At 67.2% G+C, this 12,737-nt stretch overlaps 2 protein-coding genes across 2 annotated transcripts; both read right to left on the bottom strand.

Annotated features, from left to right (window-relative positions):
• Window positions 1–76: 76 nt before the first annotated feature.
• On the bottom strand, window positions 77–4,265 carry FKBP11 (FKBP prolyl isomerase 11). The gene is made up of 6 exons (XM_058042195.1): window positions 4,123–4,265; window positions 3,630–3,695; window positions 2,424–2,511; window positions 2,302–2,335; window positions 1,218–1,288; window positions 77–310 (listed from the first exon to the last, which is right to left on the bottom strand). Exons 1-6 carry the CDS (start codon window positions 4,240–4,242, stop codon window positions 93–95), a joined length of 597 nt encoding a protein of 198 aa, XP_057898178.1. The 5' UTR covers window positions 4,243–4,265; the 3' UTR covers window positions 77–92.
• A 2,794-nt stretch (window positions 4,266–7,059) lies between these two features.
• Window positions 7,060–12,125, bottom strand: ARF3 (ADP ribosylation factor 3). Its single transcript, XM_058042197.1, has 5 exons — window positions 12,019–12,125; window positions 11,077–11,256; window positions 9,521–9,631; window positions 9,315–9,439; window positions 7,060–7,740 (listed from the first exon to the last, which is right to left on the bottom strand). Exons 2-5 carry the CDS (start codon window positions 11,222–11,224, stop codon window positions 7,579–7,581), a joined length of 546 nt encoding a protein of 181 aa, XP_057898180.1. The 5' UTR covers window positions 11,225–11,256; window positions 12,019–12,125; the 3' UTR covers window positions 7,060–7,578.
• Between the last annotated feature and the right edge of the window lie 612 nt (window positions 12,126–12,737).

The raw sequence follows: 12,737 nt of genomic DNA, 5'->3' as shown, positions 1-12,737 counted from the left end.
CCTGTGCCCATCATCACAGCCCCTTCCCGCTGCCCTGTGCCCATCCCTGTGCCAGGAAGAGCAGGCACAGATGCCAAAAGGGGGGGAAGGTTTTATTTCTTTTTGGCTTTGTTCCTCTTCTCCTCCTTCTGCTTCTTCTTGGACAGCTTGGGGCTGCTGGCCTTGCGGTAGAGGTGGAAGCCAATGAGGCCCAGCAGCGCTGGCACCAGTGCCAGGCACAGCAGTGGCACCACCTCGTTCAGCACCTTCTGCCAGTAACTGGCACGGGACAGCCCCACCAGCTCCACCTCGAAGCGCAGCACAGCGTCAGCTGCAAGGGGGGCACGGCCTGAGCAGGGACCCCACAGAGACCCCAAAGAGACCCCAAAGAGACCCCAGAGAGACCCCAGAGAGACCCCAGAGAGACCCCAAAGAGACCCCACAGAGACCCCACAGAGACCCCACAGAGACCCCAAAGAGACCCCAGAGAGACCCCAAAGAGACCCCAGAGAGACCCCACAGAGACCCCACAGAGACCCAAAGAGACCCCAAAGAGACCCCACAGAGCCCACAGAGACCCCAAAGAGACCCCACAGAGACCCCAAAGAGACCCCAAAGAGACCCCACAGAGACCCCAAAGAGACCCCAGAGACCCCAGAGAGACCCCAAAGAGACCCCAGAGAGACCCCAAAGAGACCTCAGAGACCTCAAAGAGACCCCAAAGAGACCCCAAAGAGACCCCAGAGACCCCACAGAGACCCCAAAGAGACCCCAAAGAGACCCCAAAGAGCCCCCACAGAGACCCCACAGAGACCGCAAAGAGACCCCACAGAGACCCCAAAGAGACCCCACAGAGAACTCAGAGACCCCACAGAGACCCCAAAGAGACCCCAAAGAGACCCCAAAAAGACCCCAAAAAGACCCCAAAGAGACCTCACAGAGACCCCAAAGAGACCCCAAACAGACCCCAAAGAGACCCCACAGAGACCCCAAAGAGACCCCAAAGAGACCCCACAGAGACCCCACAGAGACCCCAAAGAGACCCCAAAGAGACCCCACAGAGACCCCAGAGAGACCCCACAGAGACCCCAAAGAGACCCCACAGAGACCCCACAGACCCCACAGAGCCCCCACAGACCCCACAGAGACCCCACAGAGACCTCAAAGACCCCACAGGGACCCCACAGAGACCCCACAGACCCCACAGACCCCCCAGGCCCACTGAGGGCCGCCCTCACCTGGGATGGTTGGGGGCGAGCCCCGTTTGCCGTAGGCCAAGTGAGGGGGGATGATGGCTCTGCGCTTCTCCCTGCCATGGTGACAGTGTTGGTGCCACCAACTGTGCTGGGCACACCGGGGAGGGGACACCGGGGAGGGGACACTGGGGAGGGGACAGCGGGGAGGGGACACTGGGGAGGGGACACTGGAGAGGGGACACTGAGGAGGGGACACCGGGGAGGGGACACTGGAGAGGGGACACTGAGGAGGGGACACTGGGGAGGGGACACCGGGGAGGGGACACCGAGGAGGGGACACCGAGGAGGGGACACTGGAGAGGGGACACTGAGGAGAGGACACTGGAGAGGGGACACTGGAGAGGGGACACTGAGGAGGGGACACTGAGGAGGGGACACTGGGGAGGGAACAGTGAGGAGGGGACACTGGGGAGGGGACACTGGAGAGGGGACACTGAGGAGGGGACACTGAGGAGGGGACACTGGGGAGGGGACACTGAGGAGGGGACACTGGAGAGGGGACACTGAGGAGGGGACACTGAGGAGGGGACACCGAGGAGGGGACACCGGGGAGGGGACACTGAGGAGGGGACACTGAGGAGGGGACACTGGAGAGGGGACACTGAGGAGGGGACACTGAGGAGGGGACACTGGAGAGGGGACACTGAGGAGGGGACACTGAGGAGGGGACACTGGAGAGGGGACACTGGGGAGGGGACACTGAGGAGGGGACACCGGGGAGGGGACACCGGGGAGGGGACACCGGGGAGGGGACACTGGGGAGGGGACACTGGGGAGGGGACACTGTGGAGGGGACACTGAGGAGGGGACACCGGAGAGGGGACACCGAGGAGGGGACACTGAGGAGGGGACACTGGAGAGGGGACACTGGAGAGGGGAAACTGGGGAGGGGACACCGGAGAGGGGACACTGAGGAGGGGACACCGGGGAGGGGACACTGAGGAGGGGACACTGGGGAGGGGACACCGGAGAGGGGATACTGAGGAGGGGATACTGAGGAGGGGACACCGAGGAGGGGACACTGGAGAGGGGACAGTGCCACCCCCGTGTCCCCACCCGCACTTACCCCACACACATGTCCAGCAGGCTCTGCTCCAGCCCTGTGGCACAGCGGGGTGAGGGTGAGCGGGGCTGGTTGGCATGACCCCGGTGCCCCCCAGCCCCGCTGCCCCCGTGCCCCTCACTCACCAGGGATCACCTGGCGCCTGCCCAGCTCCACCTGCAGCGGGTCCCGGCCGAGGGAGGAGTCGATGATGCGGCCATCCTCCAGGGTGCCCTGTGAGGGGGGCACTGCCATGGTGACCCCTGCCATGGTGGCACTTGGCTGCCAGCGTGGTCCCAGTGCTGCTCTGGGGCTGATGCCAGTCCCTGTGGCATCCCTGTGCCACCCCTGTGCTGATGCCAGTCCCTGTGCCATCCCTGTGCCCCCCTTGTGCTGATCCCAGTCCCTGTGCCACCCCTGTGCCATGCCTGTACTGATCCCAGTCCCTGTGCCACCCCTGTGCTGATGCCAGTCCCTGTGCCACCCCTGTGCCACCCTTGTGCTGACGCCAGTCCTGGTACACTCCAGGTCACTCTGGTCCCAGGGCCATGCCAAGGTAATCCTCGGGCTGATCCCAATGCCAGCCATGCCCATGCAAGCCCCAGTGTCACCCCCGTGCCACCCCAGGTGCCACCCAGAGCCCATCCTGGCACTGTCCCCATGCCATTTTCAGTGACACCCCTGTGCCACTCCAGGTGCCACCCAGAGCCCATCCTGGCACTGTCCCCATGCCATTTTCAGTGACACCATGGCACCTTCCAACTTCTCCAGCCCCCATATCCACCCCGGTACCACCCCTCCGCTCACCCCGGTACCACCCCGGTACCACCCCGGGATCACCCCGGTACCACCCCGGTACTACCCCCAGTACCACCCTCGGTACCACCCCGGTGCCACCCTCGGTACCACCCCCGGTACCACCCCGCTACCACCCCCAGTACCACCCTCGGTACCACCCCGGTGCCACCCTCGGTACCACCCTCGGTACCACCCCGGTACCACCCCGGTACCACCCTCGGTACCACCCCGGTACCGCCCCATTTCTCACCCCGGTACCACCCCGGTACCACCCCCGGTACCACCCCGGTACCACCCCATTTCCCATCCCGGTACCACCCCGGTACTGCTCCATTTCCCTCCCCGGTACCACCCCTCCGCTCACTCCGGTTCCACCCCGGTACCACCCCATTTCCCACCCCGGTACCGCCCCGGTGCCACCCCGGTACCGCCCCATTTCCCACCCCGGTACCGCCCCGGTGCCGTTGCCGTTGCCGTTGCCGGTGCCGGTGCCCCCCGCCCCGCCCCGCCCCCCGGGAGCGCAGTGCTGACGTGTTCCTGCCGCCCGTGCTCACCGTGTAGTGGATGTGCACCGTGTCCCCCGGCGCCGACAGCTCCGTGCAGCCCTCGGGAGGGGCCACCTGCAACGGGCAGCTCACGGAGAACCGGCACGGAGAACCGGCACGGAGAACCGGCACCGAGCCCCCTCCCCTCGGGGTCCCCGCAGCCCCCCGAGAGCCGAACTCCCAACCGGGCCCCCGGTTCTGGGTGCGCCGCCTTCCTCCGCCACAGCCCGCTCCTCCCGGTGCCCTCCGGTGCCAGCCCGCTCCTCCCGGTGCCCCGTGGCTCGCTCCCGCCGCAGCCCGGGCCTCCCGGTGCCTCCTCCCCCGCCCCGTGCCCAGGCCGGGCTCCCCGGTGCCCCCCGAGCCTCCCGCCGGTGCTCGGTGTCCCGCCGGTCCCTCTCGGTCCCTGCCGGTCCTGCCCCGGTCTCAGCCTGCCCAAGGGGGCCGCGTGGCTCCCCGGTACCCGGTTCCCCCCGGTTCCCCCGTTTCCCCTCCCGGGGCTCACGATCGTTTCCAGCCGTAGCTCCCGGGCGCCGCTTTCGGTTTCGCTCTCGGCGGCGCGGCAGAGCGGCGGCGGCGGCAGCAGCAGCAGAGCCAAGAGGAGCAGAGCGGCGGGGAACGGCATGGCCGGGCTGGCGGCGGAGGAACGGACACCGGCACCGGGACCGCCCCCTCAGCTCGGGCCCCGCCCCCGGGACCGCCCCCACACCGAGAGCGGCCCCGGGACGGGCACCGGCGCCTCCCCGGTGGGGCTGGGGGACGGGAGGATGCTCAGCACCGGCCGCTGCTCCGGTGCCCGGTGCTCCGTGGGGACCCCGGAGTCCGCCCCAGCCCGGGGACTCCGGGTGAGGGTCAGAGACCGCGGGGTCAAACCGGAGGGTCCGGGCCGGGGAACGCGTCCCGAGCACCGGTTGGGTGCGGCCCACCCCGGTAACATCCCCGGTGCCAGCAGGCGGCAGCACAGCCCGGGGAACCGGCACCCACCGGGGCCCAGGACCGCTCCCCGGGTCCCGACCCCTTCTCCAGCACCCCGCGGCTCCGGGTCATTCTTTCTCCTTCTCCCGGTACCTCCGCCGCTCTTCCGAGTGACACCGAGCCCGGTGGAACGGAACCGGCCCCAGCAAACCCGTCCGTGGGGACACCCAGGATATGCCCCCGCTCCGTGGGGCACACGGTGGGCAGCCGGGATCCCCCGCCCCGTGCCCGCGGGGATGGTTGGCACCTCATTGCTGTCACCGGCGCCGGTGCCGCTCCGGGACGGATGCGATGCCGACGCCCGGTGCAGCTCCCGGACGACGGCATCGGCACGCCGGCCCCACCGGCGCACCCACATACCAGGCTCGGTTGCCGAGAGGTGGGGAAGCCGGGCTGGCGGCGGGGCCCGGGCCGTTAATGGGATTAGGGCCGCCGGGTCAGCCCTGGGCACACAAAGCCCTCGGTGCCGCCGCTGGGAACGCACCGGGGCCGGCTCCGCTGCTCCCGCCCACCGGGGAGTCCCGGTGAGCCACACTGAGCCCCCGGTGGAGCTCCCAGAGCCCCGGTGATGCCCAGGGTGGCTCCCCGGGATCATCTCCATGGTCCCCAACCCACTGTGGGGCACGGGGCACCTGCACTGGAGCACCCCCATGGCACCTCCACAGCCCCCAACCCACTGGGGAGCCCTGGTCACCCCCATTCTGGGCCCTGGTGCTGGTTCTGGTCACCCCATTCTGGGGTGCTGGTTCTGGTCACCTCATTCTGGGCCCTGGTGGTGGCTCTGGTCACCCCATTCTGGGCCCTGGTGCTGGTCACCCCATTTTGGTCCCTAGTTCTGGTTCTGGTCACCTCATTCTGGGGTGCTGGTTCTTGTCACCCCATTCTGGTCCCTGGTTCTGGCTCTGGTCACCCCATTCTGGTCCCTGGTGGTGGCTCTGGTCACCTCATTCTGGTCCCTGGTTCTGGCTCTGGTCACCCCATTCTGGGGTGCTGGCCCTGGTCACCCCATTCTGGGCCCTGGTGCTGGTTCTGGTCCCCTCATTCTGGTCCCTGGTTCTGGCTCTGGTCACCCCATTCTGGGCCCTGGTGCTGGTTCTGGTCACCCCATTCTGGTCCCTGGTTCTGGCTCTGGTCACCTCATTCTGGGGTGCTGGTTCTGGTCACCCCATTCTGGGGTGCTGGCCCTAGTCACCCCATTCTGGGCCCTGGTTCTGGCTCTGGTCACCTCATTCTGGGGTGCTGGTTCTGATCACCCCATTCTGGGCCCTGGTGGTGGCTCTGGTCACCCCATTCTGGTCCCTGGTTCTGGTCACCCCATTCTGGTCCCTAGTTCTGGCTCTGGTCACCTCATTCTGGGGTGCTGGCCCTGGTCACCCCATTCTGGGCCCTGGTGCTGGTTCTGGTCACCCCATTCTGGTCCCTGGTTCTGGTCACCCCATTCTGGTCCCTGGTGCTGGTTCTTGTCACCCCATTCTGGTCCCTGGTGCTGGCTCTGGTCACCTCATTCTGGGGTGCTGGCTCTGGTCACCCCATTCTGGTCCCTGGTTCTGGCTCTGGTCACCTCATTCTGGGGTGCTGGTTCTGGTCACCCCATTCTGGTCCCCGGTTCTGGTCACCCCATTCTGGTCCCCACTCCTGTCTCTGCAGCTCTCACCCACCAGGAACCCCCCACCACAGCCCCCCAATGACACAGACGTGGCCAAACCCCCCCTCCAGCCACCATCCAGAGGGGACACGGGCACGGCACGGCATGGCACGGCATGGCACGGCATGGCATGGCAGTGCTGGCCCCAAATGCCACTCAGCCCCCCTAAACCCATGCAGGGGGGGGGTGACAACAAGGAGAAGGGGGGGGGGCCAAGCCCCACTCGCGCCCATCCCAGCGCTGGCACCGTCCCCACGCCCCAGCTGGGATTAGCACTAATGGGATTTACCATTTCATCCAATATTCCCCTCAAGATGAGCCTGGGAAGGGGGGGGAGCCCCCCCTACCCCCCCTCACCCCCTGCCAGCCCCCCCTCACCCCCCCCCCCCGTCCCCGTTAAGCTCTTTCTAATTAAAGCCAGCCCAGGGCTGTCCATCACCGTCCCCTCGGCGGGACCCCCACGGAAGAAGAGCCGAGGGGCAGAGCTACATAAAACATGTTTAATATCCAAGGGGGGGGGTCGGGGGGGGGGGTCAGGGGAGGTCACCCACCGTCTCAGGCTCGGGGGGGGGTGGTGGGGGGCTGGGGGGGCTGAGAACACACGTCCCTGGACAGGGCAGAGCCGCAGCGACACGTCACACCAAGCACAGACCAGGGGTATAAATACGGTGCTGGGGAAGGGCTGGGGGGCACGGGGGGGGGGGACACTGTCCGTCCGTGAGGGGGCAGGGACATACAATCACTATGCTGGCATGGGGGGGGGCAGGTGGCCAGGGTGAGGTGGGAGGGCACGGCCAAAGGGGACCACAGAGGTCCTGGCAGTGCCACCTCTGCGAGGGTCACGCTGCGGGAAGGAGACCTGCCTCGAAGTGACATGGAGGGGGACGTGTGGAATGCCCGGGGGGGGGGCAAACAGGGCTGGGAGGGGGTGCTGGGAGGGTGGAGGAGGTGTAGAATCCCAATCCCCCCCCCCTCCCCACGGCCCTGCTGCCCCCACATTTGGTCCAGAGGAAGGCGAGGGGTGCAGGAGGGGACATGCATGGGCACGGGGTGTCCCTGGTCCCCCCCCCAAGGCAGGGCAGTGCTGAGGTGGCTGCCCCCAGCCCCCATCCCACCCTGCCAGGGCTCTGCCCCTGCCCCCCCCTGGGCGTTATATAGAGCTCTAATTCCACGCACGCACACACGAGATCCGAGGGGAACCAGGGGGACCCCAAAAAAAGGCGAAAAAACCCCACAGCAACCGGTGCCAGAAGAAAGCAAAACCCAACCGGGGCGGGGAGGGGGCGGCCGGGGGGGGGCCCTGGCATGGCCCGGGGGGGGGGGCACAGAGGAGACCCCCCCTCATTTCTTGTTCTTGAGCTGGTTGGCGAGCCAGTCGAGGCCCTCGTAGAGCCCGTCGCCGCTGGTGGCACAGGTGGCCTGGATGTACCAGTTACGGTGGCGCAGGGAGTGCAGCCCCAGCTTGTCCGTGATCTCCGCTGCGTTCATGGCGTTGGGCAGGTCCTGCAGCAGCACAAGGGGTGTCACAGGAATGGATGCCAGCCCTCCATGCCCCTCCACGGGGGCTGGCACCAGCTCTGATGCCATGGGAGTGGGCACAGCTCTGCCACAGGGGAGCATCAGCAGGCCTGATGCTGCAGGGAGGAGGGGGAATGTGCCAGGGGGATGTGAGGCACCAGCCCTGGCACCACAGGGATGGACAGAGCTGGGTTAAACACCAGCCCTGGCACCGCAGGGATGGACAGAGCTGGGTTAAACACCAGCCCTGGCACCACAGGGATGGACAGAGCTGGGTTAAACACCAGCCCTGGCACCGCAGGGATGGACAGAGCTGGGTTAAACACCAGCCCTGGCACCGCAGGGATGGACAGAGCTGGGTTAAACACCAGCCCTGGCACCGCAGGGATGGACAGAGCTGGGTTAAACACCAGCCCTGGCACCGCAGGGATGGACAGAGCTGGGTTAAACACCAGCCCTGGCACCGCAGGGATGGACAGAGCTGGGTTAAAGATCATCCTTGGTGTCTTGGGAATGGCCATGAGGGCCACCACCATCCCTGGTGACATGGGGATGGACCCAGGGGCCACCACCATCCCTGGTGCCAGAGAGAGGGCCACCACCATCCGTGGTGCTATGGAGATGACTCCATGGGCCACCACCATCCCTGGAGCCACAGGGAGGGCCACCACTATCCCTGGTGCCAGGGGATGGCTCTGGGGGTCACCACCATCCCTTGTGCCACAGGGACAGCTTCAAGGGCCACCACCTTCCCTGGTGCTATGAAGATGACTCCAAGGGCCACCACTATCCCTGGTGCCACAAGGTAGGGTCTGGAGGTCACCGCCATCCCTGGTGCCATGGAGATGACCCTGGGGGGCCACCATCATCCCTGTGACATGGGAATGACCTCTGAGGCCACCACCATCCCTGTGTCATGGGAATGACCCCTGAGGCCACCACCATCTCTGGTGCCACAGGGAGGGCCACCACCTTGCCTGGTGCCATGGGGATGGCTCCAAGAGCCACCACCATCCCTGATGCCACTGGAATTCCCTGGGGATCACAACCATCCCTGGTGCCATGGGGATGACCCCAAGGGCCACCACCATCCCTGGTGCCACAGAGGGCCACCACCATCCCTGGTGCCATGGAGATGGGTCTGGGGGCCACCACCATCCCTGGTGCCACAGAGGGCCACCACCATCCCTGGTGCCACGGAGACGACTCCAAGGGCCACCACCATCCCTGGTGCCATGGAGATGGGTCTGGAGGCCACCACTATCCCTGGTGCCAAAGAGAGGGCCACCACCATCCCTGGTGCCGTGGAGATGGGTCTGAGGGCCACCACCATCCCTGGTGCCACGGAGATGGGTCTGGGGGCCACCACCATCCCTGGTGCCATGGAGACGACTCCAAGGGCCACCGCCATCCCTGGTGCCACAGGCACGGCCGTGCCTCTGTCCCACCACCTCTGTGACACCAGCCCTGATGCCGCAGCATGTCCCACACCACACGGCTGCCCGACACCCCAGGGATGTCTCCCCCCACCACAAGGCTCTCCCCACCCCCAGACCCACCTGCTTGTTGGCGAAGACGAGGAGGACGGCGTCCCTGAGCTCATCCTCCGCCAGCATCCGCATCAGCTCCTCCCGCGCCTCGTTGACCCGCTCCCGGTCGTTGCTGTCCACCACGAAGATCAGCCCTGGCCAGAGCAGGGGGCACCGTCAGGGCTTGCCCGTGCTGCTCCCCGAGTCCCCACCGCGCTGTGCCCCGAGCCACCTACCCTGGGTGTTCTGGAAGTAATGCCTCCAGAGGGGCCGGATCTTGTCCTGCCCGCCCACGTCCCACACGGTGAAGCTGATGTTCTTGTACTCCACCGTCTCCACGTTGAAGCCTGCAGGGAGAGACAGCGCAGGGAAACTGAGGCACGGGGCAGCCACCAGCCCCTTCAAAGGAGCCCATTCTGGGCCCTGGTGCTGGTTCTGGTCATCCCATTCTGGGTTCTGGGTCCTGGTCCTGCCCACCCATCCCACAGGGTGAAGCCGATGTTCTTGTACTCCACTGTCTCCATGTTGAACCCTGCAGGGAGAGACAGTGCAGGGAAACTGAGGCACGGGGCAGCCACCAGCCCCTTCAAAGGAGCCCTGGGCACCTCCATTCTGGGCCCTGGTGCTGGTCACCCCATTCTGGGATGCTGGCTCTGTTCACCCCATTTTGGGGTGCTGGTTCTCGTCACCCCATTCTGCGCCCTGGTGCTGGTTCTGGTCACCCCATTCTGGGGTGCTATGCCCTGGTCACCCCATTCTGGGTCCTAGTGCTGGTCACCCCACTCTGAGGTGCTGGCTCTGGTGAACCTATTCTGGGCCCTGCCTCTGGTCACTCCATTCTGGGATGCTGGCTCTGGTCACCCCATTTTGGGGTGCTGGCTCTGTTCACCCCATTTTGGGGTGCTGGTTCTGGTCACCCCATTCTGGGCCCTAGTGCTGGTTACCCCATTTTGGGGTGCTGGCTCTGGTCACCCCATTTTGGGGTGCTGGTTCTGGTCACCCAATTCCGGGGTGACTCCTGGTCACCCCACTCTGGGCCCTGGTGCTGCCCACCCACATCCCACACGGTGAAGCTGATGTTCTTGTACTCCACCGTCTCCACGTTGAAGCCTGCAGGGAGAGACAGCGCAGGGAAACTGAGGCACGGGGCAGCCACCAGCCCCTTCAAAGGAGCCCATTCTGGGCCCTGGTGCTGGTCACCCCACTCTGAGGTGCTGGCTCTGGTCACCCCATTCTGGGCCCTGCCTCTGGTCACCCCATTCTGGGATGCTGGCTCTGGTCACCCCATTCTGGGATGCTGGCTCTGTTCACCCCATTTTGGGGTGCTGGTTCTGGTCACCCCATTCTGGGCCCTGCCTCTGGTCACCCCATTTTGGGGTGTTGGTTCTGGTCACCCCATTCTGGGATGCTGGCTCTGTTCACCCCATTTTGGGGTGCTGGTTCTCGTCACCCCATTCTGCGCCCTGGTGCTGGTTCTGGTCACCCAATTCCAGGGCGCTATGCCCTGGTCACCCCATTCTGGGCCCTAGTGCTGGTCACCCCATTTTGGGGTGCTGGCTCTGGTCACCCCATTTTGGGGTGCTGGCTCTGGTCACCCCACTCTGGGCCCTAGTGCTGCCCACCCACATCCCACAGGGTGAAGCCGATGTTCTTGTACTCCACTGTCTCCACGCTGAACCCTGCGGGGAGCAACAGTGCAGGGAAACTGAGGCACGGGGCAGCCCCTTCAAAGGAGCCCAGATTGGGAGCTGGCTCTGCTCAGCGCCCCCCCTCCCCCTTCAAGCCCACCCACCGATGGTGGGGATGGTGGTGACGATCTCGCCCAGTTTGAGCTTGTAGAGGATGGTGGTCTTGCCAGCAGCGTCCAGCCCCACCATGAGGATCCGCATCTCCTTCTTGCCGATCAGGCTCTTCAGCAGGTTCCCGAAGATGTTGCCCATGGTGACGGCGGCGCTGGCTCCGAGGCCGGATCCTGCGGGGGCATGGGGCAGGCTGGGGGAGGCCCTGAAATCTGCAGGGGTGGAGCTGAGGGCTCCCCGGTGCTCGGAGCAGGGGGGGGAAATCGGGGATCCTCGTGTCCTGGGGGGGGATGCAGGGTTTGGGGGACCCCATGAAAGGGGGTGGGGAGGGGGTTGTGAACTGTTTGGGGGTGTGGGTGCGTGCAGCTCGGGGGATGCTGAGCCGGCCCCCGCTGCACCCTGCGGAAGGACAGCGCAGGGCGCTGCACTGAGGGAAACTGAGGCACAGCTGTCGCCCCCCTCGAGAAGAGCAGAGCCCCCCCCCCGGACCGGACCCGACCCAGCCTCCGCACGATGCCCCCATCACCGCAACCTCGCCGGAGGGGGAGGCCACATCACCCCCGCCCCCCCCAACCCGAACCGCAGCGCGCCCCTTCCCCCGCACCGTGCGCATCCCCCGCGCCCCCCCGGGACCCCCCAATTCCCCGCTCCCCCTCTTCACCAGCCCCCCATCACAACGCGCCCCCAAACCCCCTCCTCTCCATCCCCCCCCCGCGCATCGCCCCCCGCCCCCGCCGCACCGCACCGCATCCCCCCGCGCCGCCCGGTACGACCCCAACCCACCGGGGCTCCGCGCCCCCGCCGCACCGGGCACCCCGGTACTGGCTGCAGCCCCCCCCGCGCCGGTGCGGTGCTGATCGCCCCCCGGTTATCCCCGCGCACCCCCCGGCGATGCCCGCGCCCCGCAGCCCCGAGCGGCGGGCGGCCCCCCGCACCTGGTGCCGGTGCCGGTGCCGGTTCCGCCCCCGCCGCCGCTGACTCTGCACCGCTCCCGCCGCCGGAAGCGGAGGCCCCGAGCGCGCCGATCTCGCGAGAGCGCCCGGTTAACCCCCCCCCAACCCCCCTCCCGCCGCCCCGCTCCGCTTCCCGCAACCTCCCCCCCCCCACACCGGGACCGGGGGCGCGCACGGGGAGCGGCGGAGGGGGGGGGGGGGGAGCGGGGGGTGCAATGGCGAGAGGCACCGGGCGTTACCATGGCAACGGCTGCAGCAGTGAGGGGGGGACACTGAGGGGGGGGACACTGAGGGGGGGGGACACTGAGGGGGGGTCCCCATGTGTCCCCCCCCCCCCCACCCCGCCATCAGCCCCGTCCTGGTGGCACCGGGACCCGCACCGGGGGGGGCAGAGCCGAGTCCGAAGGGGAGAACGGGGTCCCGGCTCTTCCGCCCCCACCGTGAGCACCGGGGACGCAGCGTCCCGGTTTGGGGGGGTCTCTGTGTTTCACTGGGGACGGGGACCCCCGCACCGTAACGGGGGGACAGGCTGAGCACCCCCGCACCGTGCCGGTATGGTCGGTACCGAGGCTGCCCCGGTGTTCGCAGGCTGGGCAGGGGACGGGACGGGGCGCGGGGAACCCGCGGGTGCTTCCCACGTCCGTCCGTTTGTCCGTCCCTGCTCGGCGCCGCGGGACAGAACGGATGCCCCCCCGCTCCCA

The sequence above is a fragment of the Melospiza georgiana genome, chromosome 29 (assembly GCF_028018845.1).
Source record: "Melospiza georgiana isolate bMelGeo1 chromosome 29, bMelGeo1.pri, whole genome shotgun sequence".
Classification (NCBI taxonomy): domain Eukaryota; kingdom Metazoa; phylum Chordata; class Aves; order Passeriformes; family Passerellidae; genus Melospiza; species Melospiza georgiana.
Note: the sequence above shows the minus strand (reverse complement) of the source record. Positions and strands in the feature narration are given on the sequence as shown.